The sequence below is a fragment of the Panthera pardus genome, unplaced genomic scaffold, assembly GCF_024362965.1.
Source record: "Panthera pardus isolate Hobbes unplaced genomic scaffold, ASM2436296v1 HiC_scaffold_10, whole genome shotgun sequence".
Taxonomy (NCBI): domain Eukaryota; kingdom Metazoa; phylum Chordata; class Mammalia; order Carnivora; family Felidae; genus Panthera; species Panthera pardus.
This window is the reverse complement of record NW_026526655.1, coordinates 102381264-102405318: the sequence shown is the minus strand read 5'-3', so window position 1 is coordinate 102405318 and position 24055 is coordinate 102381264. Positions and strand designations below refer to the sequence as shown.

The 24055-nt window shown below is 53.7% G+C and overlaps 1 protein-coding gene across 2 annotated transcripts in view; it reads left to right on the top strand.

Annotated features, from left to right (window-relative positions):
* The window catches only part of SCTR (secretin receptor), a 78149-nt gene that overhangs the window by 27378 nt on the left and 26716 nt on the right, over positions 1-24055 (top strand). For both annotated transcript variants that reach the window (XR_002085822.2, XM_019469352.2), the window contains exons 3-4: positions 12986-13093; positions 19574-19677. Coding sequence is in view for 1 of the 2 variants with exons in the window: in XM_019469352.2 (XP_019324897.1) it covers positions 12986-13093; positions 19574-19677 (212 nt within the window). In the remaining variant the exon portion in view is untranslated. The remainder of the gene's footprint in view (positions 1-12985; positions 13094-19573; positions 19678-24055) is intronic.

Below are 24055 nucleotides of genomic sequence, written 5' to 3'. Positions count from 1 at the left end.
ATTTGTTTATAGTTTTAGCTCTTACATTTAGGTCCTTGGTCCTTTTTGAGTTCATTTTTGTATATGATGTCCACCTTTGTCCTTTTTTTTTTTTAATGTTTATTTATTTATTCATTTATTTATTTAGAGAGAGAGAGAGAGAGAGTGAGCGCCTGCATGTGCGCGTGCCTTCTCTTGGGGGAGGGCAGAGAGAGAGAGAGGGGGAGAGGGAGAGGATCTCAAGCAGGCTCTGTGCTGTCCATGCGGAGCCCAACATGGGGCTGGATCTCATGAACCGTGAGATCATGACCTGAGCAGAAAGTAAGAGTCGGATGCTTCACTGACTGAGCCACTCAGGCGCCCCAGAACGGCTAGAATTTTAACAGGTACTTTGTATGCACGGCTCACCTGAAGACAGTTTCCCATCTTTTCCTAAGGGGTTCAAGTCGGCGCTCTTTGCTACCACTGGGTACTGAGGGACGGGGTGGACAGAGTAAGGAAGGGGTGTAGTGCCTTGCAAACAGGACAGGGAATCAGAACGCCTTTCAATGGTGATAACTGGCAGTTCATGCTGGGGCGGGGTTGGCAGCTTTATCACTTGGAGTCCCCTTGGGGGCATTTTAGGAGCCAGCACAGAATACACACCTCAAAGTGGCAGAGGATCTGGGATATTTATCCACCAACGCCCCATCAGTCAGAACCTGGGCTGTTTCTGGGGAGGGTGCATGGATTCCCCCGCATTTCCCTTTGCCTGCTGTCCTTGGGGGAAAAGTGGGCTCCAGCAACTGGAGAAAGCCTTCAGGCAAAGGGATCCAGGGGCTAGCATTTGAAAGTGAGGTTGGGGGGGCGTCTGGGTGGCTGAGTCGGTTAAGCCTCTGACTTCGGCTCAGGACACGATCTCACCGTTGGTGGGTTCAAGACCCACGCTGGGCTCCACACTGACAGCGCGGAGTCTGCTTAGGGTTTTCTCTTTCGCCCTCTCTCAGCCCCTCCCCAACTCACACACACACTCTCTCTCAAAATAAATAAATAAATTTAAAAAAAAGGGAAGAAAGACAATGAGGTTATTGTGTGCAGGAGAGGTAGACCAAGGAGATAGATATGAGAGCAAGGTCTTCTCCCGAGAGCAGGGTCTTCTCCCGAGGGAGGTGGAGGTGGAAAGGAGCAGCCGCATGTAAGACCAGTGTAGATGGTAACCCAGACGGGATGTGGAGGTGACTTTGCTCAGGGGCAAGGTGGGACAGTGCATGTCCAGGATAACCCCCAAATGTTCCTTCTGAGCAGCGGGAAGATGGGGCAAAGGAAGACCAGGGATTCTGGGCAGTAGAGACAAAGATCAGGAGGTGAGTGTCAGCTGTGCAGAGCTGAGACTTCGGAGGAGGGGCCAGGGCTGGGGAACCCCTCTGCACAGGTGACAAAGGAGCTGAGGTTGTGCGAGGTGAGGGTGTGAGAGAGGAGAAGAGGTGCCCAGGAGTGGACCTCAAGATTGCCAGTGTGCATCGTCAGGGGCAGCCAAAGGCAGGAGGAAGATTCAAGGAGTCGTGGGCAGCGGAGGCCAAGCGGTCTGGATGTTGCAATGTGCTTTAACCGATTCGCCCACTCTCTGCCTGAGGGACAGGGTCAGGATGACCCTCTCCCATAGTTCCGGCCTTTCTATCCTCTCTGCTGGCTATGAAAGCTGCTTGTGGGGAGGCAGACTATGGTCTTGCGCTGCTCACTGGGGGGCACCACTGAGCCTGAGTCTCCTGATTTCCCAAACCCTCCTGCTACCCTAGAAACTGTTTGGAACAGCAGGAAACAAGGTCTGCTTGCGTGTCCCCAGTGTGAATGCCTAAAATTCCAATGACAGGGCATGGGCTTTTCATTCAGCTCTGAGACATACAGCCTAGAGATGCTAGGCCTTTGGGACAGATATGGTGAGCTTCAGCTCATGCTGACAAGTAAGGGACACTTATTTTAAAAGTCAGCATCTGATGTGTTTAAAAAGTCCTACTGCTCTTCATCCCAGGATAAGGTCCAGCTCCTGACTTGGCCCTTGTCCCGGCCTCCACTCCAAACATGTCCTCTTGGCTCAACCAAATTGCTTGCAACTTCATGACTATGTGACTATGTGGGTTTCTCTGTGCCTCCAGGCCTTTGCACATGCTGATCCCTCTGCTACACCACCATTCCCTCTTCTTCACTCGGCCAACCACTCTGCTTTTCAGACTCTTCCAGGAACAATTTCTGCTGCCACCCTGAGTCCTGCAGGACCCTCTGCTCCTCTCCCATGCGGCACCTTGCCCTTTCCCTGGTGCGTGGCACAGGGCTTGCACAGATCGGGTACTCATTGTGTGTTTGTGGACTGACTTACTGAGTGAATGAGTGAGTGCAGATACTTGGCTGAGAGCAATGAGAGAGGAGAAAACAAAAGAGCTGGCCCGGAGGAAATAGTGGGAGATGACACAGAGCCTTTGGAGTTCTAAGGACCCCACAGGGGACGTGGATGGCCCTCACCTTGCCCAGATTGTCACACACTAGCTGAGGTGAGCAGTGTAGCCCATGCTGCTCATGCAGGGGTGCTCTCTGGAGCCTGGCCTGGCAGCAGAGAGGTTGAGCCCTTTGTCCTCCTAGGGCCTCCTATAAGAAGCAATCCGCTGCTCTGCCAGCCCCACTGAGGCCCTGAGTGACCCACCCCACTGGCTGGGCCCCCTGCTTGACATTCTGGGTGTCCCAGTGTTCCTGTCGGCTTCCACACCGCAAGTGCAGATCTGCTCCTGTAACAGCGGGAGGAGGTGGTCGGTGGTGGGCTTAGCACGGGGCGGGGGGCGGGGGGGGGGAGGCGTGAGCACCAGGCTGGGGGACAGATGGAGCCAGCCAAGGTGTCAGTGCTGCTGCTTCCTCTCTGTGATCTTGGGCAAGGGGGGGGGTTCATCCCTCCACTCCTCAACATGCCCATTTTCTTTTATTTTTATAAAAGAAATAAAATATTAATTTTTTTTAGAGAGAGAGTGAGGGTGCAAGTGAGCGAGGGGCAGAGAGAGAGGGAGAGAGAATTGCACAAGGGGCAGAGAGGGAAAGAGAGAAAGGGAGAGAGAAAGAAGGGGGACTCACCCGAAGCAGGGCTCGTGTCACCTGATGCAGGGCTTGAACACACAAACTGTGGGATCGCGACCTGAGCCAAAACCAAGAGTCAGGTGCTGAACCGACTGAGCCACCCAGGCGCCCCTCAACTTACCCATGTTATTTATTTTTTATTAAAAAAAATTTTGGGGGGGCACCTGGGTGGCTCAGTCGGTTAAGCGTCTGACTTCGGCTCAGGTCATGATCTCGCGGTCCGTGGGTTCGAGCCCCGCGTCGGGCTCTGGGCTGACAGCTCAGAGCCTGGAGCCTATTTCAGATTCTGTGTCTCCCTCTCTCTCTGACCCTCCCCTGTTCATGCTCTGTCTCTGTCTCAAAAATAAATAAATGTTAAAAAAAAATTTTTTTTTAAAGTTTATTTATTTATTTTGAGAGAGACAGAGACACAGTGCCAGTGGGGGAGGGGCAGAGAGAGAGGGAGGGAGAGAAAATCCCAAGCAGGCTCCAGGCCGTGGGCACAGAGCCTAACTCGGGCCTCCTGCTCACGAACCCTGAGATCACCACCTGAGCCGAAACCAAGAGTCAGACGCTGAACCGACTGAGCCACCCAGGCACCCCTCAACTTGCCCATTTGCAAATGGGGATATAATCTTATGACCTCATGGCCCTGTTGGCAGGACGCGAAGGCAGGGATCTCGTTGTCGCGGGGAGCTTCTTTCCTGGCCCGGTTGCTCCGTGCGGACAGGCTGGCCTCTGCCATGGATGGGCAGCCTCCACCGGGCCCTCTGTCCCCGTGTGCTCAGCCTCGCCCCAGGAGGTTCCCCACCCAGTCACTCTGTGGACGCCGGCCTCACGCTCCCAGTGCTTGGGGAGGTTGTAAGGGTGCCCTCACTCAGGTTCTGGGCTGACTTGTCTGGAGCAGATCTGGTCATCTTTCCACCCGAAGGCTCTCGTGGGGTCCTCATTGAGTATCCAGGTCTGAGAAAGCTCAATAGGGACTCCTGCCCTTGTTCCACCTCTAACTCCCTGGGGAGACGTGGGTGAGGCCCTGAACACACCTTGTCTGGACCTCACTCGCCTCATGTGAGAAAAAGGCTGCATTGGATTTGCAGTATTTGAGACTGTTTGGCAAGGCCTGGCCGGTGAGTGAGAAGGTGGCCAGGATCCTCCCCCTAGCCCCCTCCCCACCACTGCCATCACCTCCAGTCTAAGGAATCTGTGGCTTTGCAAGCCTGGTTTAAGAGCCCTCGAGGCCGAGGATGTCTGAGCACTTGGCCTGCGGGAAAGTCTTCAGGTCTGCTCTGCTGAGAGACTGAGAACGCGGGGTCACTCATCTCCGTTTGGAACAAATGTGTGGCCAAGGGGGAAGAACTCCCTCAAAGACGGAGGGAGAGGAAGACAGAAACAGCAAAGGGGGGGCGAGCCGTCGGGCGTGGGTGTCCGTGTCAGAAACACGCAGGCACAGGGCCTACACGCTGGCCCAGTCCTGCTCTGAAGACTGTCCACGTCCCCACCAGGCCACCCAGGCCCACAGGCCCACGGGACCTCCGTCCCTTGGCGCCCGAAGCAGGAGGGGCTGGTGGACTCTCTGTTGGGGGCACAGGGTTAATGGTTAAGCTGCCCAGTCCTCCCTGGGGAGGAGGTTAATGTTTGATCGCCAGACGAGTCGTAGGAAATGCCACTCACGGAGTTGTCAGTGAGCCCGGCACACTTATCACAAATAAAAAATTAACTCTTCAGCTATTCCGGGTTAGGTGGCCAAGGCCTTCCCAGCATTTTGTGGGAACGTTTCAGGGTCACCCTAATAGCTGCATGGACTGCTCTACTGGGCTATTTATTGCTCTGTTTACAGAAGCTGATACCTCCTCAGAGTTGGCTGGTGGAAGAGCTTTGGCTCTTCACAGGGAAGAATGTTCCAGAGAGTCAGTGTGGTGGCAGGAAAGGTGTGGGCTTGGCAATCAGAAAGACCTGGGCATGTGCATTCCTCTGTCACTTAGGGGCTGGGTGACCTTGAGCAAGACACTAATCCTCTCTGGGCCTTAGTGTCCTCGCCTTCAGAGTGGGTCATTTCCTTTTTCCCAGCTTGCCTCTGCTAGCTGGTTGCCCAATCCTGAAGAACATGGGCAGGAGGGAACAGGCTGACTTCTTTTCAAGGGGTGGGGTGGGAGGGGCCGCTGGGGGTAAGGGGGCAATGAGGTGAAATTCACAGAAGAACTTAACCATCATACAGTGAACAATTCCATGGCATTCGGTACATTCACAGAGCTGTGCAGCCAGCCCCCCTCTAGTTCCAAAATGTTTTCATCACCCCCAACTAACACCTCATGACCTGTAAGTAATCAGTCCTCACTGCCCCCCTCCCCTGCCCCTGGCAACCACCAATCTGCTTTCTGTCTCTATGGATTTGCTGACCCTGGATTTCTAAATGGAATCATACAGTATGTGACCTTTTGTGTCTGCCTTCTTCCAAGTTCATTCACACTATAGCATGTATCAGTGTCTTACACATGCTGGCTTTTAATGCAATTTTCTCTCACAAACATTCCTGGCTCCTGATGGTTTTCCACAGCCAAACACCCACCCTGCCCACAGCTCACCTCCCCCCATTCTTTCCTTGGCACAATGATCTTGGCTCATTTTTCAGAAACAAGCATATGTTCGTGTAACATTTCAGTCTTTTTATTTTTATTATTATTATTTTTAAAAAATTTTTAACCTGTACTGTAAGCACCATTATTGACCCCATTTTACAGATGAGGAAATTGAGGGTCTGAGAGGCTCGGGATCACCCAGATCTGAAACAGGACTCTCAGCCCAAATCTTTGACTCTAAATCCTGAAGATTTTCTAGTTTGCATTCCGGACTGAGCTGTGAATGAGTAATGTCCTCACCCTCCCAAGAAGGGATTTAGAAATCAGTGGGGGTGCCTGGGTGGCTCACACGGTTAAGCAGTTAAGCGTCTAACTTTGGCTCAGGTCATGATCTCGTGGTTCGTGAGTTCGAGCCCCGCAGCAGGCTCTGCCTGACAGTGCAAAGCCTGCTTGGGATTTTCCCTTTCTCCTTCTTTCTCTGCCCCTCTCCACCTTGTGGGCACAGGCTCTCTCTCTCTCAAAAACAATAAATGACTAAACTTTAAAAAAAAAAAGAGGGTCTCCTGGGTGGCTCAGTTGGCTGAACTCAGGTCATAATTTCCCGGTTTGTGGGTTCCAGCCCTGCATCAGGCTTGATGCTGTTGGCACGGAGCCTGTTTTGGATCCTCTGTCCCCTCTCTCTGCCTGCCCTTCACTTGTGCCCTCTCTCTCAAAAACAAATAGACATTTAAAAAAACTAGAAATTAGAAACAAAAAACACAGACTGTTGATGCCAATTAATCCTTAATTAGTGTGAGAAGTGGCTTGAAATGAAGAGCTTTCAGCCAGGGGAGGGGGATTTTGTGAGGCAGGGTACAGTTTGCATAGTGCCTGGGAGGGAAAGGGCTCAGCATACAGTGCTCAGAAGCTGTCTCCAGCTGGCCTCCTGGAGGGGGAGGCGCCAGCCTGCTCCAGGAAATCAGCCTTCGGCTTCAGGCTTGAAGCTGAAGTGCAGCCTCCATGCAACGTCTGAAGCATATCCCCGTTGGCTAATTTCGTGCCTCTGTCTGCTTGAATACTTTTAGTGGTGGGAAACTCACTACTCCCAACACAGTTTATCCCGTGGAACAGTTTGTGCTTCGTGGTTTAAAGAGAACCACTGCCCCCTCCCCCCGACTGTCTAGCTGCTCCTCCTGTGCCGTGCTTTGAAACGCCCTTGCCACCTGGGACTTCAGTCCCTCTGACCCCATCCTGACCACTTCTGTGTGTGGTCCAGCCATCACCAGGAGGGCAACACCTTTCATGACCTAAGTACTATAGATCAGCTCGTTAGCAAAGCCAGGGAAACCTCACCGAGTTGCCCCTTGGATGGCCTAGGGATGAGGCCAGGGTAGCTAAGAAAGGCAAAAGGGGACAGCAGGAAGCCAGGGAACAGGCAGCTGCAGGAGCCCCTGAACAAGAGCTCTTGGGGAGGAGAGAGGGTGAATGGTGGGAAATGGGGTCTGGAGGCACCTGGGAGATGAATATGGCAGCTGTAGGCGGAGAGAGTTAACACTGCACAAGCAGAAGCCAGGGGACGACCAGAAGGTCAAGGTGAGGGGGACCTTGGGTTCCATTTTGACCTCCATTAACCTGCACAGAGAGCAGCCGGGGGCGGGGCGTGGAGGGACGGCAGACCCACTGCCCGAGTCAGCATGGCCCCGGGCGGCCTGGCTTGATCCTGGCCCCGTGGCCCCACAACCGGACACGTGGCTCCCGAAAGGCTCCCAGGTTATCGTCAGGCCATCTGAGCTCATTTATAAATAAATCAAGGACTGGAAGATTGATGCTCCTGTCTGGTGGGACTCAGGGCAGACGGGCAGTTCGCAGAGGGCCGGGCTGTATTCCAGGCACCGGGCCGGGTGGGGGTTTAGACATGCCACAGGCTGTCCTGCCCTCTCCAGTCACCTGGGCCTGTATTCCAGCCCCTTCCCCATCGCCAGACCTGCCTCTGGGGCCACTCTCCTATGGGGGCAGGGGGTGGGGGAGGACGGCGGGACCAGGATGGCAGGACAGAGGGAGCTCTGGGCCTGGCGCGGTGCCGGGGGCTTCACAAGAGTAAAGGAGACCAATCTCTGTCCGTCAGCTCCAGTGGGCAAAATAGAATTTCCTCAGTTTCGTAAGTTTAATTCTGACTCCATTCTCCTGGGGTGGAGAAACCTCAGCCTTGATATTTTCTGGATCTTCCTCAACTTGCCCAGGGTATCAGAGATTCACACGGTGCTGGGGTACCTGGGGGAGCCCGTGTGGTCTTGAGCTCTACGGAGTGGTGGCCGACAGACCTCTGTGTTTCGTGGGGAGGCATGGGTGCCGCGAGGCTGTCTGTGGTCCTGCTCTAGACATGTCCCCACAGCCATTTATCCTGTGGGCTATCCCACCATCCAGGCCTGGTGGGCAACGGGGTACCCCTGCCTCTTTCTGGAACCTTATCTGTCCTGCTCATCGCTTGCCCTCCTTACCTCCCAAATCTGAGGGAAGTCTCGCTCCTTTTCTGTTTTCTCCCAAGCATTTTGTTTATACCAGAATTCTTGTCCACCTCCTCCTGCTCCCCTCCCCCTATACCCCAGGGCCTCTGAAACCCCAAGCTAGGAAGATTATGTTTTCCTGACCACCTCTGAGAATGTGAACCAGTAGTCTGAGGAGGAGGGACCAAAAAAGGCAGGGAGAAAAACCAGAATGGAGATGAATAGATCAGAAAATATTCTCCTGCACACAAATCATTTAATCCACACCAAAATCCCCGGGTATGTTACTATGCCCATTTTATAGATGAGGAAACTGAGGCCTGCAGAGGTAACTGGCGTGCCCAAGGTAGATTTGGGTCCAAAGCTAGCTCTGTCTCCACCACAACACCACTTCAACTCAGGATCCTGTGCTGTCCTCTGGGGCCATGGCTCAGCAGGCGCCCCCTGCTCCCCCAGATGGCACTTGTGGCCCAACATTGTTTTTTCTTGTCTCCCCACTTGAGCTTCCCCAACCTTCTATCCCATCCCTCCAGCCGGACAGTCAGTGGTGACAGTGACCAATCAGAGATGGTGGAGGGCTGCGAGGTTCGGCCGTCACCTGCCCGGGGCCCTGCTGGCCCAGGCGGCAGCTAATTTGTGTGCATTTGAGCCCTGCCTTTCCAGAGGCAGTGAGCCTTGCCTACTGGCTCAGTAACATGAGCCCCCATTTACCAAGCTCCACCAATCTTTTTTATCTCATTGGACGGCCCCTTACCTCGGACTCAGCAAGCGAGCTGAGCTGGGGCTCAAGATTTAAAACTACCCAGGCTTTGTCCCTTCCCCACCAGAACTCCAGAAGGAACCTAGTGCCAAGACACCCTCCCTCCCTCCCATCCATGCTCCACCTGTGCAGGCCTCCCCCCCGCCACCTCAGAGCAGGAGCCTGGTGGGAAGTGGGGTGTGAGGCCCTCCACCCACACCCTGGAACAGTGCAAGCAAGGGAGGTCCCTGCCAGCAGTCAGGAGGCCACACAGAACCACCCTGCTCGCCTGGCCACAGTCCCTCGAGCCCAGCTGCAGCCATGCACAACCTGTACTGGTTTCCTTCATCTTTTCTCTTTTTTTTTTTTTTTTTTTGACGTTTATTTATTTTTGAGACAGAGAGAGACAGAGCATGAACAGGGGAGGGGCAGAGAGAGAGGGAGACACAGAATCGGAAGCAGGCTCCAGGCTCTGAGCCATCAGCACAGAGCCCGACGCGGGACTCGAACTCATGGAACGTGAGATCATGACCTGAGCCGAAGTCGGACGCTTAACTGACCGAGCCACCCAGGCGCCCCCATCTTTTCTCTTTAAATCGATTGACTTTTTTTTTCCCAGCATGCTGTACATTAGATCTTAGACTTACTCATCCTTCATATGAGGCTTTGTGCCCTTTGACTAACCTCTCCCCGTTTTTCCAACCTCAGCCCCCGATGACCATTCTATTTTCTGCTTCTGTGAGCTCGAATCGTGCAGACTCCACATGAGGGAGGTCCCGCGGCATGTATCCATCTGTGTCTGGCTTAGTTTATTCAGCATAGTGTCCTCCAAATTCATCCATGTTGTCACAACATGGATGTCTTTTTTTTTTTTCTTATTTTTAAAAAAAACTTTTTTTTTTTAACATTTATTTATTTTTGAAAGACAGAGCCAGAGCGCAAACGGGGGAGGGCCAGAGAGAGAGGGAGACACAGAATCTGAAGCAGGTTCCAGGCTCTGAGCTGTCAGCCCAGAGCCCGACACGGGGCTCGAACTCACGGACCGCGAGATCGTGACCTGAGCCGACGTCGGCCGCCTGACCGACTGAGCCACCCAGGCGCCCCTGATTTCTTTCTTTTTTAAGGCTGAATAACATCTCACTGTAATTTTCCTTATCCATTCATCATGTGATGGACACCTAGGTTGTTTCCACACAGTGGCTATTGTAAATAGTGAAACATGACTAGTGAAACATGGGTCAGATAACTCTTTGGGATCCTGATTTCATTCCCTTTGGCTGTATACCCAGAAGTGGGATTGCTAGATCAATGGTATCCTGCTTTTATTTTTTGAGGAACCTCCATACTGTTTTCCAATGGTGGCCGTACCAGTTTACATTCCTGCCAACAGTGTGCGAGGCCTCCCTTTTCTTTCAATTGACTGTTATTTTTTAACATAGCCCCATCCTAAATAATAATAGCTGTAAAATCACTTTTTAATACATGTTAAATTCTTTCTAAAAAAAAAAATGTGGAGCTATGGAAATGAAAAGCATCCAACCATGTACCCGCTAAAAGAGCGTGCCAGCGAGGATGTGCTTCCTGCACTGGGAGCACTGGGTCTGTCCCCAGACGGCGAGGCTGAAGCTGGGAGAGAGCGTGGCCGTGTCACAGCTGTGTCACAGTGCTCCAGACACGAGCAATGCCACGGGAAAGTAGCATCAGGTCTGCTGCCACCGAGGGTCAGCCGGGAGGGTGGGATCCGAGCTCCACCAGTGCCAGCTCTGTTCCCCCACACATGTCCCTTTGCCTCTTGGAGCTTGCGTCCCACGTCTCTATCACCCCTGCTGTGGGGCAGCGACGTTACCCAATCCCCACGGGGTGCACGATGTCTGAAATGTGCCCGGTGCCAGCCTGGCTGGCCCCTTCCCCAGCCTTTTCGCTCTGCAGGGTTGATATGAAGGGTGTGACAGTGACCCAGCTGTCAGGGGGACCCCAGGCACCCTCAGGGGAGCCGGCTCCCACCTTACCACCAGTCACTCCCCCGCCGCCTTCTGCCAGCACCAGGGCAGTGTCCCTGTGGGCCCTGGGCAGCATGACCCGGGGCAGGACGCCTGCCAGATGACCTGGCTCCCTCCCCATCTGTCTGGCCAGCTGCACATGGGTTGTCCAGCCTCATGGGCAGGAGGTGTGGGCCGATGCTCTGGCTGACCTGGCCGGCTCCAGCCCTGAATCCATTTCTCCCAAAGTGAGGAAAGAGGCCCCTGAATTTTTCCACAGCTGGGAAGTGCACCAACTGCTTCCACTACAAGAGATGTGGCTCATTATAAATGAGGCATCCTGCTGCTGCGGAGAGTTCTGGGTCAGCCTCACCCCCCAGACTCCAGATGCCAGAAAAAGTCAGAGTAGACAGACACAGTGGGACATCTGTTATGGGCCTTCCCAGCACCGTGTTGCCGTCCCAGGGGCATCTGGGGAGGCCAGAGTCATGGGGTGGGGGTGGGAGCGAGGAGGGGAGGGGCGAGCAGGGCCCACAGCTGGAATCTGGACAACTAGCTGCCTAGATGGCCGTAGAACCCTGCTTGGGTGCTTTGGGTGGGGGGCTCAGATGGAAAGCTCCAGTGGCTCTTTCAGGGCTGGCTGTGAGAGTCGGGGTGAAGGTTCAGGGGCATCCAAGGGGCTGCTCATCTCCCACATTCCTTGAATGACACAGACCCTGGTCCTCAGTCTCCACATACTTCCACTGTCCTGCACAAGCCCCGTCCGAGCCCTGCCTCTGTGTCCACACGCTCTCTCATTCTGCACCAGCTCCCTTGCCCAGGGCCACAGCTGTCTGTCACTTCAGGGGCTTCTCTGCCTCCAGAGCCCCTAGCCAGGCATCCTGACCTCAGGCCTGGCCTCCTGGGGGCAGGGCTCCCACTTCCTCTCTCCCTCTAATCCCTCTGGGGGCTGGCCCTCCTGCAAGAGAAGAGCCCCATCTGCCCTCAGCCCAGCTCTCCGCGCATCCTCCCTCTTTCCCTCCTGTCCCAGCCTCACACCCTGCCTCCCCCGACTCCTGACCTCTCTCCAGCTTCCCTAGCCTGGCTCCATGAGCCTGGCTTCCACTAGGAAGCTGGGGTTGGTGCCCGAGGAGACAGAGCAGGTGGGCAGAGCCTGTGAGGTGGCACCGAGCAGTGTGGCTGGAACAGCCACTTCCCGGCACCTGCATTTCTGGGCTGTGTGACTCCAGGAACCTTCTTCTTTTCACTGCTTATTGCTTCATTTATAAAACCAGGACAGGGCAGGTGCCTTGGAGCACGCTGTGGGTGCTTCCTGTGTGTGAAGCATGCGGTGACTGCCTCCCACTAGCACCAAACCAGAGCTGGTAGGCAGAGGACCGGAAGGCCAGGACATTAACATGGAATTTAGAAGTCAGTGCCCAGATAAAAGCCTGCTTCCAAGGGATGCACGCCAGGGAACGGTACGGGAGCTGGTTTTAACACAGTATTATGCCTGGCCCCCTCCCAATACCGATGAAATCAGGATCCCTGGGTGTAGGGCCCCATCTGTATGTTTTTAAAACTCTGCAGACGGTTCTACTGTGCAGCCAGGATGGAGGCCCGTAGCTGTCGAGTCCTTTAATGCAAACTGAGGCCAAGAGGTATTTCGTCTTCCACTCTAGAGAAATCCACACCAACCCTTAGGAGGCTTATGTAAGATAATGGGTGTTCCTTCCTGCCTTCATGCCTTCAACATGAGCACTTACAGCAGAGTCAAAGATTAAAGATTAAAAGCATGTTAGGGGTGCCTGGGTCGCTCAGTCGGTTAAGTGTCCGACTTTGGCTCAGGTCATGATCTTGCAGCTTGTGAGTTTGAGCCCCGCATTGGGCTCTGTGCTGACAGCTCAGAGCCTGGAGCCTGCTTCAGATTCTGTGCCTCCCTCTCTCTCTGCCCCTCCCCTGCTTGCACTCTGTCTCTCTTTCTTTCTCAAAAATAAGTAAACATTAAAAAAATAAAATAAAAGCACATTACATACCATTGGTTCCTGATGTCAAGGGGTCAGGACCTGATGGGAACTCCTGGCAGGCAGGGGAGTTGGGGACGGTGACAAGGTGGTGGAGAAGGCCCTTGGCCCCCGCTCCATCCCTGACTAATGCTACTGTTTCTCTTCACAGGTTGCGAGGGGCTGTGGGACAACATGAGCTGCTGGCCCTCCTCTGCCCTGGGACAGACTGTGGAAGTGGGGTGCCCACAATTCCTCCGGATGCTCACAGGCAGAAACGGTAAGCTCTCAGCCAGAAGGTCTTGGCTGCGAGACAGTGGGTGGCCCTCTGGGTAGGGCCTTGGCCCGGAGGCCACAGAAACTCTAGGGACAAGCAGTGACTGGAATGGTGACAGGTGGTCTTTGTTGGGAATCGGAGGCCTTGCTGGGGGTGTAGGGCAGGTTCCACTTGTGGGGTCCCAAGGAAGGGGGCCAGGAAGCATTGTATCAGGAAGTGACGAAGGAGACTGGGTTTGCTTCTCTCTGTCCCACACCTGCATTTATGGGCTCCCCCACTCCCTTTGACGTTTCTGTCCCCTAAGCAACCAGACCCCTTGTTCTGGTTCCTGGACCTGGGTCCCACCCTGGCACAACCTGACTTTCCAGAAATTTACTTCCTATGTGTCTATTCTGTCAGGCCCTGCTGATAAACCACACCCTCCCTGAAAGCCCCTGGCCTCCTGGGTGATCTCTTGGTGAGGAAAATTGCAGTTTGCAAGGATTTTCTTAATTTGAGGCAGAGAAGTAGGTAGACTGTTTCAGACAGGGGATATTCAGGGACTAACATTAGCTGAAGCTCCCCTACATGCCAGGCATTTTTAAACACATGGGCTCATGCAATCATTACAGCACCCCTACAAGTCACAGACCTTTCTCCTCCATGTGACCCAGTAGAGTGGAGATAACAGGGACAAATAGGGCTCAGCAGTTTGCTTAAGGTTCACAGCTAGAAGACAGCGAAACTAGGATTCAAACCCAGATTTCTCGGACTTCAAAACTATGCCCTGTCCTCAAGGGCATGGTCAAGGTGGGACTCTGGCCCTGTGGTGGGGGTGATGCTGGGTGGAGGCAAGGTCGCTTCATGGCCTTTGGCCCCTGGCCTCAATGAGGTCATTTAAAGTCTAAAGCCTGACCCAGCCCTGCTGCCCTTCTCCCTTCACCGGTTTGCAGCAAGAAAAGCTAGCCAATGAGGCCCTTAACAAGAAGGAACCAACAAAGATGATTTCACACAAAAACCCACCAGCATCCCAAAGCTAGGGATGGAAACCAAGACTGGGTGGTGTGGGAGAGGAGTGTGAATTCCTCAGTCTATAATTCTCTAGTACACATGTGTGCACACGTGTGTGCATGCACGCACATGCACACACACACACACACACACACACAAATTTGGGGAGCACACTGTGGTAGCTGGCTGTCCCTCTCAGCCTCATTGGTACCCAACATACAAGAAGTGTAGGGGGACCAGGTTTGAGTCCCCCTCTCCGCTTACTGCTTGGATGCCAGCTGCAGACACAGACAGATCTCCCAAATTTCAAAGCCTTCGTTCACACAGTGCCATCCCCGCCTAAAGTCCAAAACGGGTGCTTCTAAAAATATTTTTTTTTTGACATTTATTCATTTTTGAGAGACAGAGAGAGAAAGAGAGAGAGCACGAGCGGGGGAGGGGCAGAGAGAGAGGGAGACACAGAATCCGAAGCAGGCTCCAGGCTCTGAGCCGTCAGCACAGAGCCCGACGCGGGGCTCGAAATCACAAACCGCAAGATCGTGACCTGAGCCGAAGTCGGACGTTTAACCGGCTGAGCCACCCAGGAACCCCCAAAACGGGTGGTTCTGATTAGCAGCAGGCCTGAACGTGACCCCGCTTCTGCCCACATTGCCTCTGCCAGAGCTAAGTCATGTGGTGACATCTAACTGCAAGAGACGTGGGAAAGTGTGGTCCCGCCAGGTGTCAGTCTCTGCCTCAGAGCCCAGGCTACTCATTCTCGGCCTCATTTTTCTCGCCTGTGAAATGGGGAGAATAAACAAGACAGGTCCCTAAGGCCGTGCTTGGAAATGAACTTTAAATACCTTCCTTTATCTTTTCTCTCCCTCTCTTCTCTCTTCTTGCCCTCCCGCCCATCCCCCAAGTCCCCCCACCTGCACACACATGCTAGCAAACTTACCAACAGCTTGACCCCTCCACATCTGTGTCTGGGATCCACAGAACTCTAGAGAGACCCATGAGGTTAATCCACACATGGCTGCCCTGGAGTAAACGCTGGTCAGGTGTAAGGCTAGGACCAGATCCTGGACTCCCTGTCCAGTGCTCTTCCCTCACTGACCAAGTTCTCCTGTTGGAGGGACTAGAAGTTCTCCTCCTTTCCCAGCCTTCCCTTCACAGCCTTCCCAGAGCCGCGTTGCCTCTGCCTCCCCCAACACCACCGGTCCTGCTTTTCCGCAGAGCGCCAGGCAGATCCGTGCTCATGGCCAAATCCTCCCCAGTCAATTGCTAGAAACCCTGCCTGCCTCATTAACTAGTAGCCCTCTCACTCCTCTTTCAGGCTCCCCAGCCCTTTCATTGCTGGAGACCTACCAGAGTTCACCCAGGAGTGCAGTTCAGGTCTGCACGCTGTGGGGGAGGAAGCTGGGGTCCTACGCCTACCTCTGTTGCAGTTTCCTCTTGATGACACATGGTGTCGCCGTGGGGCTGCGGGACCCACCCGTCCGCCTGTCCACAGGGACCCTGCACCCCAAGCGTTACCCACACGTTGGGAGGCAATGTCATCTCCCCTCCCCCACCTCCCTACCGCGGGGCATACCCAGCCCCAGGCCCAGGGCATACCCAGCCCCAGGCCCAGGGCATCGGCCAGTCCAGGAGCACAGGTCAGGACCAGGCCAGCCTGAGTCAGTCACCAAGAACCATCTTCTACCTCCACCCTCACTCCTCATAGATCCTAGCACCCCGGTCTTCTCTCAGGAGGAAAGGCTCCCCTTAGGGGTGTCCTACAGGATTCCAGGGCTCACCCACCCAACCCAGAAAGGAGCACCTGATGAGGACAGTCTGGTATTTTGGTCCAACCCTTCCTTCTGACGGAAGAAAATAATAATAATAATAAAGTAATTCTTTCTCAGGGCACCCACCACCTGGGCCCAGACAGGATGGTTGTCCGTGTGACTGGAGAAATGGCAGGCTGGACTCTGCCCCCAGATATTTTTCTGTGTGTGCCAAGGTCTAGAGTGTTCCCTCCAGGATGCATTCCTTTGATTCTTAATAGGACACTGGTCTTCCAGAGTGCCTCATTAAAAAACACACTTCCCGGGCAGGGTCAGACCTTGGCCTTTCTCTTCTATCTTGGGACTGGAGCCTTAAAGCAGTAGAGGTTCCTAACCTGATTAGGGTCCTGGAGCCTTTTGAGGATTGGATGAAACTTTGGACTGGCTTTTCCCCAAACTGCACATATGTATATGCACAAAAATCCTGACCGTACCCTCAGGGGCCCTGGAGGTACACATTGGTCTGAAATGGGAATCACTGATCTTATCTATTAGGAATTAAACCCAGGGGAAGTGGGTGGGGTTGAAGGGACTCCAGAGAGAGGCTAACCCTTGTCTCTGCGTTTCTGCCAAGAGCCCCGTCAGTAAAGGGAACTGCCTTGTGAGCCACGCTGGGCGCCTGGCCTGGGTCACATTCAGCATCTGTCTTGGGAATCCCCTTGGGTCGGTGAGAAGGGCTCAACACAGGCAGCCCGGCCCAGCCTCTAGGCACACGCTGTCAGATAACCTGTTCTGGGCTCCAGGGAGTGGGTGTTCTCGTAGTTCAACTTCCCATCCCACCAGCCTAAATCTGACCATCATTCTCTCCTGTCTGACAACCTGTAGCTTCCTTGACTTAACTAGAAATCTTCCAGCCCCTACTAAATCCCGAGATTCCAAGCCCCACCGCTCCTGGTCTGTTTGCGAAAGGCCAAAAGGAAAAGGGAGCCATGCCTCGGTGTTTGCGGGTACTCAGCCTGGGCAATTCTGATATGCTGTCGTGCTTCCTGCCCCGTCCTGCAGAGGGGGTGGTTACTCCGCAGGGCACAGAGAAGTCATGCACCCAGGTGACCCCAAGATGACCAAGAGGCGATGCTGGGTTTCAGACTCAGATCTGGCTAGCTCGAAACCTGTGCTCCAGGTCTCGTGAGCCTTCCTTCATAGGCTGGGCATGCCCAGAGTCCAGAGGGCGTGGTCTCCTGGCGCCGGAAGCTGTCCCTGGGACTGCAGGGAGAGTGCCCAGGCGGGAGGGAGGCACAGTGAAGAGTCACGTCCTGGCTGGGCCCTGTGGCCCAATTCCGGGCCTTGGTTTTTGTATCTGTAAAGGAAGCGCCTTCCTCGCTGGGTGCTGTGAGGATTAGATCGGAATCTGTAAATTAGCATAGTGACTGGTTCTAGAAATGCCAGCCATATTTCTCCAGCTCAGTGGAACCCATTTGACCCTGAACCCTGTGAGCCAGTGGTCCACACCCTGAGGCCTGTCGGAGAGGAGCACGGGAGGCCCAACTGGGGTGGTTAAGGCCCCTCCAGAGGGTACCCATTAGAGTAGGTGGCGTGTGAGGGCTCCTATCTCCAGGGCTGTGACCAGCCTCCTGTCACACCCACTGCAGCCGGACCCAGGGACCAGCACTCGGCTCTCCTGGGCATCCAGAGTAGAGGATGCAGCTGGGCTAGTCAGTCCATGGAGGGAAACTCCTCCTGGAGCTCCTTCTTGGACTGGCAGCTTCCCTTCCCCAGTCTTCGGGCTCCTGCTCTACAAGCTCCTTGTGGGCAGACCCCCCTGTTCTCTCACAGAGGAGCTTAGCCCGGGGCTGCTTCTTCTCCACTCAGCTGCTTGTCTAGGCAGCCAGCCACCGCTGGATGAGCAGGGGCTCTGGGCCGGCACTGGGAGCCCTCGGGAGCTCATCATCTGCTGGGCGAGGCAGGGAAGCACAGTGAGCTCTGCAGGAGGACTGCAGTGATGCAGAGAAATGCGGAGCTGGCCTCGTCCTGGTTGCTGGAGGACCAAGAAGGCATTCCCTCCCGTGAGGAGCAGCTATCTGGAAGGTTTCCCTCGGTGCCGCTCTGGTGGTTTGCAGGTGTGGGGAGAGCAGGACGTGAAGTTAAATGTGAAACAGAACTTCCTCGGTGTGGGAGCAGCACCCGGAGCCTGAGAAAAGTTCACTCCGGGAGTGGCCGGGTCCCTGCCAACCATGCCAGATTCTTGGGGGATCCAGCCTTTAGATGGTGGCGGGACCCGGGATCAGGATACGCAGGAGAAGGAAAGGGGATCGGCACACAGTGTGTGGCTAAGAGTAAGGGCGCCCGGATGGCTCAGTCGGTTTAAGCATGCAACTCTTGGTCTCAGTCCAGGTCATGATCTCACGGTTTCGTGGGTTCGAGCCCTGCATCGGACCCCGCGCTGGCAGCGTAGAGCCTGCTTGGGATTCTCTGTCTCCCTCTCTCTCTGCCCCTTCCCCACTTGCACTGTCTCTGGCTCTCTCAAAATAAACTGGAAAAAAAAAAAAAAGAGTCAGGGTCTGAGACTCAGGGTTCAAATCCCACTTCCCTCACTTCCTCTGCTGTGATCTTAAGCACCTTATTTAACCACTGCGTGCCTCAGTTTCCCCAACTGTAAAATGGGCACAGTATTTACATGTTATGATATATTTTATTATAAAAGTAACTGCCTGGTTCATAGTCTCATTAGGGTTAAATGAGCTGCTACCTGTCACAAGCTTAGGACAGTGCCTGGCACACAGTCATCATCACGTGTAGTATTACTATAGTAGAGCACAGGACTTTGTAATTGAGCAAATACGCAATCATTAGGGAGTGAGATCAGTGGCTTTTTGGTTGGGGGGTGTATCATCGCTTGGGACTGCTGTCCTCGAGCACTACACTGGCCCCTCGAGTCCTATGGGACATGACAATCCCTTGAAAGAGAACTGGTGTCCTACCAGTTCAAAGCACGAGGACTTATTATTTATCTCCCGTGAACACCCAGGGGTGGGCGAACAGCCCCCTGTTTGGGAGAAACCCTCCAAAAGCCAGCAGTGTCTCCTCAGCCAGTGGGGGTCGAGGATGGGGAGGGGAGGTCCCTCCTGGAACGCTGAGGGATGTTGGAGCTGAGATCAGAGCCGGAAGGGGAGGTGAGGGGTGCGGTGGGAGGGGACGGCCACGGGGCCTAAGAGAGCCCTGGAGTGAGGCTGGGCCTGGGGGCAGCAAGCTGGGCAGGGGAGCTGTGACCGGAAGTTCTGCAGGGGCCTGGGGTCTGGTGGAGGAGAGTCACTGGGGCCGTGGGGGACTGTGACCTGTGTGATAAGGTCTCCCTGTCTGTGAAACCCTGGGCCTGCCACAGAGGGACGGGTGGGCGGGTGAGGCAGTGAGGGCCCCGAGAGGAAGGCAGCAGTGCTTGGAGGCTGGACGGGGTACGTGTTCAGAGCTGGGATGGTTTGTAGATCGAGGCATCAGGGATCAGCCGGTCTGCCCGTCTCTCTCACACGTACACACACATCTGTGTCTTCGCCCTTTCTGAGGCCACCTCCCTACATTCCTTTCCCACCACCTCTCCTTCCTGACTCTTACGTCTTCTTCAAGGATCAGCTGGGGCTGAGTGACAGGGCAGGGCCTGGCTGCCCCTAAGGTGTGGCAGAGGGGGCCCAAGACACCAGGCCGTCTGCCTCCCGTCCCCACTGCTCACCTGCAGGATGCTTGGCTCCCACAGGCTCCGTGTTTCGAAACTGCACAGAGGACGGCTGGTCAGAAGCCTTCCCTAGGCCTGACCTGGCCTGTGGGGTTAATGTGAACGACTCATCCAACGAGAAGCGGGTAAGCCTGGGCGCCCCTCATTCTCGGGCTGGGGGCCTGCAGGGTGAGAAGCCCCTGGGAGAGGACAGAGTGGAGCCAGCCCAGGGCCACGGCCAGGGGACCGGGAGCTGCTCCTGCCACCCACCCCCTCCCACTCATCAGCCGGGGTTCGTTGGGCCTGCCTCACTGCCCTAGTCTGTCAGTCTGGAGACGGTGTTCATGGAGACTGTGGCACAGTGTGAACCACCCCACGCAGCCACGAGACTGAGGGTGATTTAGTCAGGAAACCAAAAGAGCGCCAACGTGGTGGCTAAGTGCCTGGAGCCAGGCTGGTGAGTCTAACCCTGACGGTGACCTTGGTGGGGGTGGGGGGGACTTAACTTCTCTGTGCCTCACTTTCGCCATCAGGGAAATGGGGCTAATAATGGTTCTGACCTCACAGACTGGCCAAGAGAACCAAATGAGGTCATCCAGGGAGGTGCTGAGAAGGGTGCCTGGTCATAGGAGGTGTTCAGTGAATGCTCGCTCTCAGGAGTCTCGGGCTCTGACAGGAAGAAGAGAGCCCAGCTGCTGCAGGGCAGGTCTGGTTTGAGAGAGGGGGCCGAGCTGTGGGCGGAGCTTCCTCGGGGGCTGCAGAGGCCTCCCGGAAAGTGTCCGTGAGTCTCAGAGAGCCCTTCTGTCCTCACTTTTCCTGCCTGATTCATACACATCCTCCAAGACTTCACTCCCGCCCATCAACTCCAGAAAGCCCTTTCTCCCCACCCCCACCCCCAGGGAGGGCCCTCTTGATATGCTGAGTTGGCTCCACTGTTACCTACTACGTTACATGGAATCGTCTGCATGTGCCACGTGCATCCATTTCTCTCACCAAAATGCGAGCTCTTCAGAGGCATTAATTCACTTAACATTTATTAAGCACCTACTGTGAGCCAAGGAGGGGTCTAGATGTGGGAATATGGCAGGGACATATCAGAATCTTATTCATTTGCAGGCCCCCGGTGCCCAGCACAATGCCTGGTGCCTACTAGGTGCCCAATGAATGTTTATCGTTGTACTGAACACCTACTATGTGCCGGCTTCCTGACATACAATCACACTAAGTCCTCAGAAGGATCCATTGTAAGTTCATTATTTTCTCCATTTTGCAGATGAGGACGTTGAGGCTCAGAGGGGTTAAGGAACATACTCAGACAATAGTGGAGGCAGGAGTGAAACCGAATCAGTTCCAAAAAGAACCTGTGCTCCTTCCTCTAGCTTCTGCTGCCTCCCTGGAATGGTGCATGCCTCCCCTAGGAGATGCGCTTTTGCAGTTTCCATGGGTTAAACTCCCCAGTGGGAATACGGATGGGCAAGCACGTTTGTCCCTTGGAGGATGGGCTGGGGTCACGTTAGAGAAGCGTGGGGGGCCAGGGGCAGAGTGAAGAGAGAAAGGATGAGGTTGGAAGACAGACCGTGCCCACTTCTGAAGTTTTTCTAAGACTCCTCTCTCTAGTCAGTCAGTCCTCTGTATGAAAGACACTGATTGGGGGACCAAGTTGGAGGCTCAAGTTTCTTCCCTCCAAGGGAAGAACTTGTTATCCAGTTGGGGGAGACATGTGAAGTCTTCAGATCTGGCCAGAGTGGGATAATTTAATAACGAGACCCAACAAAGATTGATCAGTGGGTACAGATGGTCTTGGGGGGGGTGGTGGATGGGCTCTGATCCCTGCAGGTTACCATTTCCATCACTGACTTACATGAGGACAGGAAGTTTATGTGTATCACGTTGGTAAGATCCATAGAATTAAGAGGGAACATTCTTATGACGAGCGGCAGCATGGAAGTTCAAAGGAATGCTTTGGGCTGCAAGAAAGAAATTTCCAACTTGCCTAATAAACGAATGTGGCTCATGGAACTGGGCTGCAGAGAACAGCCTCCATGGCTCTTATAAAGTGGCACTAAGAAGCTGTCCAAGGACCGGGCTCTCTCCATTTCTCTCCCTGCTATCCTGATGGCTCCTTCCCCAGGCTGGCACCTCCCTCGATGTAAGATGACTGCCATTGGTGACTATAGCCACAGACTCCCCTGTGCCTGCTTGTCCAGGAGAAGGGATAGCCCAAGTTCCTATGGCTCCTTCCTGAGAGCAAGAAAGCTTCTTCTTCTTCTTCTTCTTTTTTTTAATTTTGTTTAAAGTTTATTTATTTATTTTTGAGAGAGACAGAGAGAGTGCACAAGTGGGGGAGAGGCGGAGACAGAGGGGGACAGAAGATCCGAAGCAGGCTTTGGCGTGACAGCAGATGGCCTGATGCAGGGCTCGAACTTACGAACCATGAGATCATGACCTGAGCAGAAGTCAGACGCTTAACTGACTGAGCCACCCAGGCGCCCCAAGAAAGCTTCTTTGCCAAACCCCAGCAAGCTGTCCTCACATCTCAGTGGCCCAGTGACTTGAGCCTGCCCACCCCTCGACCGTCCCTGGCAAGGGGGTGGAATACAGGATAGGCCTAGGCCAGTGGTTCTCAAACCTTTTGGCCTTGGGATCCTTTTATACTCTTAAGAATTGTTGAGACCCCAGGGACCTCTTGTTTTTGTGAGTTATGTCTACTGAAACCACATTTGAGACTCTGTTGGCTTAGACTAATCAGCTGGGAAAGAACAAAACCCAGGGCCTTAACCATGATATCCATCCAGGGTTGAAACTGTAACATCTCCAAACAAGGAACTAAGAGTTAACAAAGGTAAATGCAAAGTTTGGACTTAACTCAGAATATTAATTGGCCAAAAATAGTGGAAAGGAGACTTACCTTGGCTTCAGCTCACATAAAAAAATTAAAAAATTAAAAAAATTAAAACTCCCGGGGCACCTGGGTGGCTCAGTCGGTTGGGCGGCCGACTTTGGCTCAGGTCATGATCTCGCAGTCTGTGAGTTCGAGCCCCGCGTCGGGCTCTGTGCTGACAGCTCAGAGCCCGGAGCCTGCTTCAGATTCTGTGTCTCCCTCTCTCTCTGCCCCTCCCCCGTTCATGCTCTGTCTCTCTCTGTCTCAAAAATAAATAAATGTTAAAAAAATAAATAAAACAAAAAAAAAATTAAAACTCCCAAGATCGGAAGGGTTTCCAGACCAGCATGATTTCCTGGTGCCTAGATGTTGGTCCACACACTTTGCCTTTTATTCTGAGGTTTGAATCATCCTATTTCTTATTGTTGAAATGTCTTTTTTCTTTTAATCAAAGGAGGATGGAAATATACATTTGTTGGTTGTCTTTTTTTTTAATTTCCTTACTTGGCACATAATACTCTATTCATTAACAAGAGTCAATAGCGGACTCAGATTAGCAGAAAGACCAGGTTTGCTTACCTGGAGCAGAGTTGGGCAAACTATAGCTCTTGAGCCAAATCCAGCCCACCACCTGCCTGCCACTTTCAATAAAAATAAAGTTTTATTGAAACATAGCTACGCCCATTTGCACTACAAGGGCAGAGTTAAGTAGTTGCAAGAGACCAAATGGCTCCCAAAGTCTAAAACGTTTATTATCTGTCCCTTTACAGAAAAAGCCTGCTGACCCCTGCTCTAAAGGATTTAGAAGGAAAGTGGCCTAGTCAAGAAACGCAGCAGAGACAGGCAACTTGATCCAGGGCTTCTGGACCCGATGCCCTGTGAGGACTGGTGCACCGTTATAGATTATCGAGGGCTGGGGCACTCAGGTCGTATCAAGCCCCCTAGGAGCAGGGCTTTTTCTGGGTCCGAACTTAAAGACATAACACAGGAATGAGTAGAGTTGGCTGGTATCCTGAGGGTCCCCCGGCAATAATGAACCCAGCCACAGGACAGTGCAGAGTAATCAGCCTGAACGCCCCATACTTGTCACCCCATGCCTCACGCTGCCACAGACGGGCCCAAATCTGTTTCTGAACTGAGAGCTGCAAAACCAGGTGTCCTCAGGAGTGAGGCTCATGCCCTCTAGCATGCGGCTCATCCTGCCCGTGGCAAGATTATTGGCTGACAGCTGGGGCCTCTAATTTCTTGACATCTGACTGCTCTTTAATATCCCAAAGTCTAGGCACTATGGATCTAATGCAGCCTTACCACCCTGGGAGGTGGCTCCTGGCTTCTGGGACCACCGTCACATTAGTGGGGAAGCTCAACGTCACATGACAGCCATCCCATCGAAGGCCACCTCTTGCTTTCAGAAAACTTTCGGGCACTTTGAGTCAGATTTCTTCTTGGTAACTTCGTCCCACTGGAGCTCACCGATTGGGTCTTACGCTTCTACCTGTCAATCATTCTAATCTTTCTCTTCCCTAAGTTTATTTGTTAGTTTCCTCAAGGCATAATGTACCCAGGGTTTTCCATGCCTTCTTCCCTTCTCCAGAAATGTTCCAGTTTATTAATGTGCCTCATAAAATAGCATGATGCCCAGA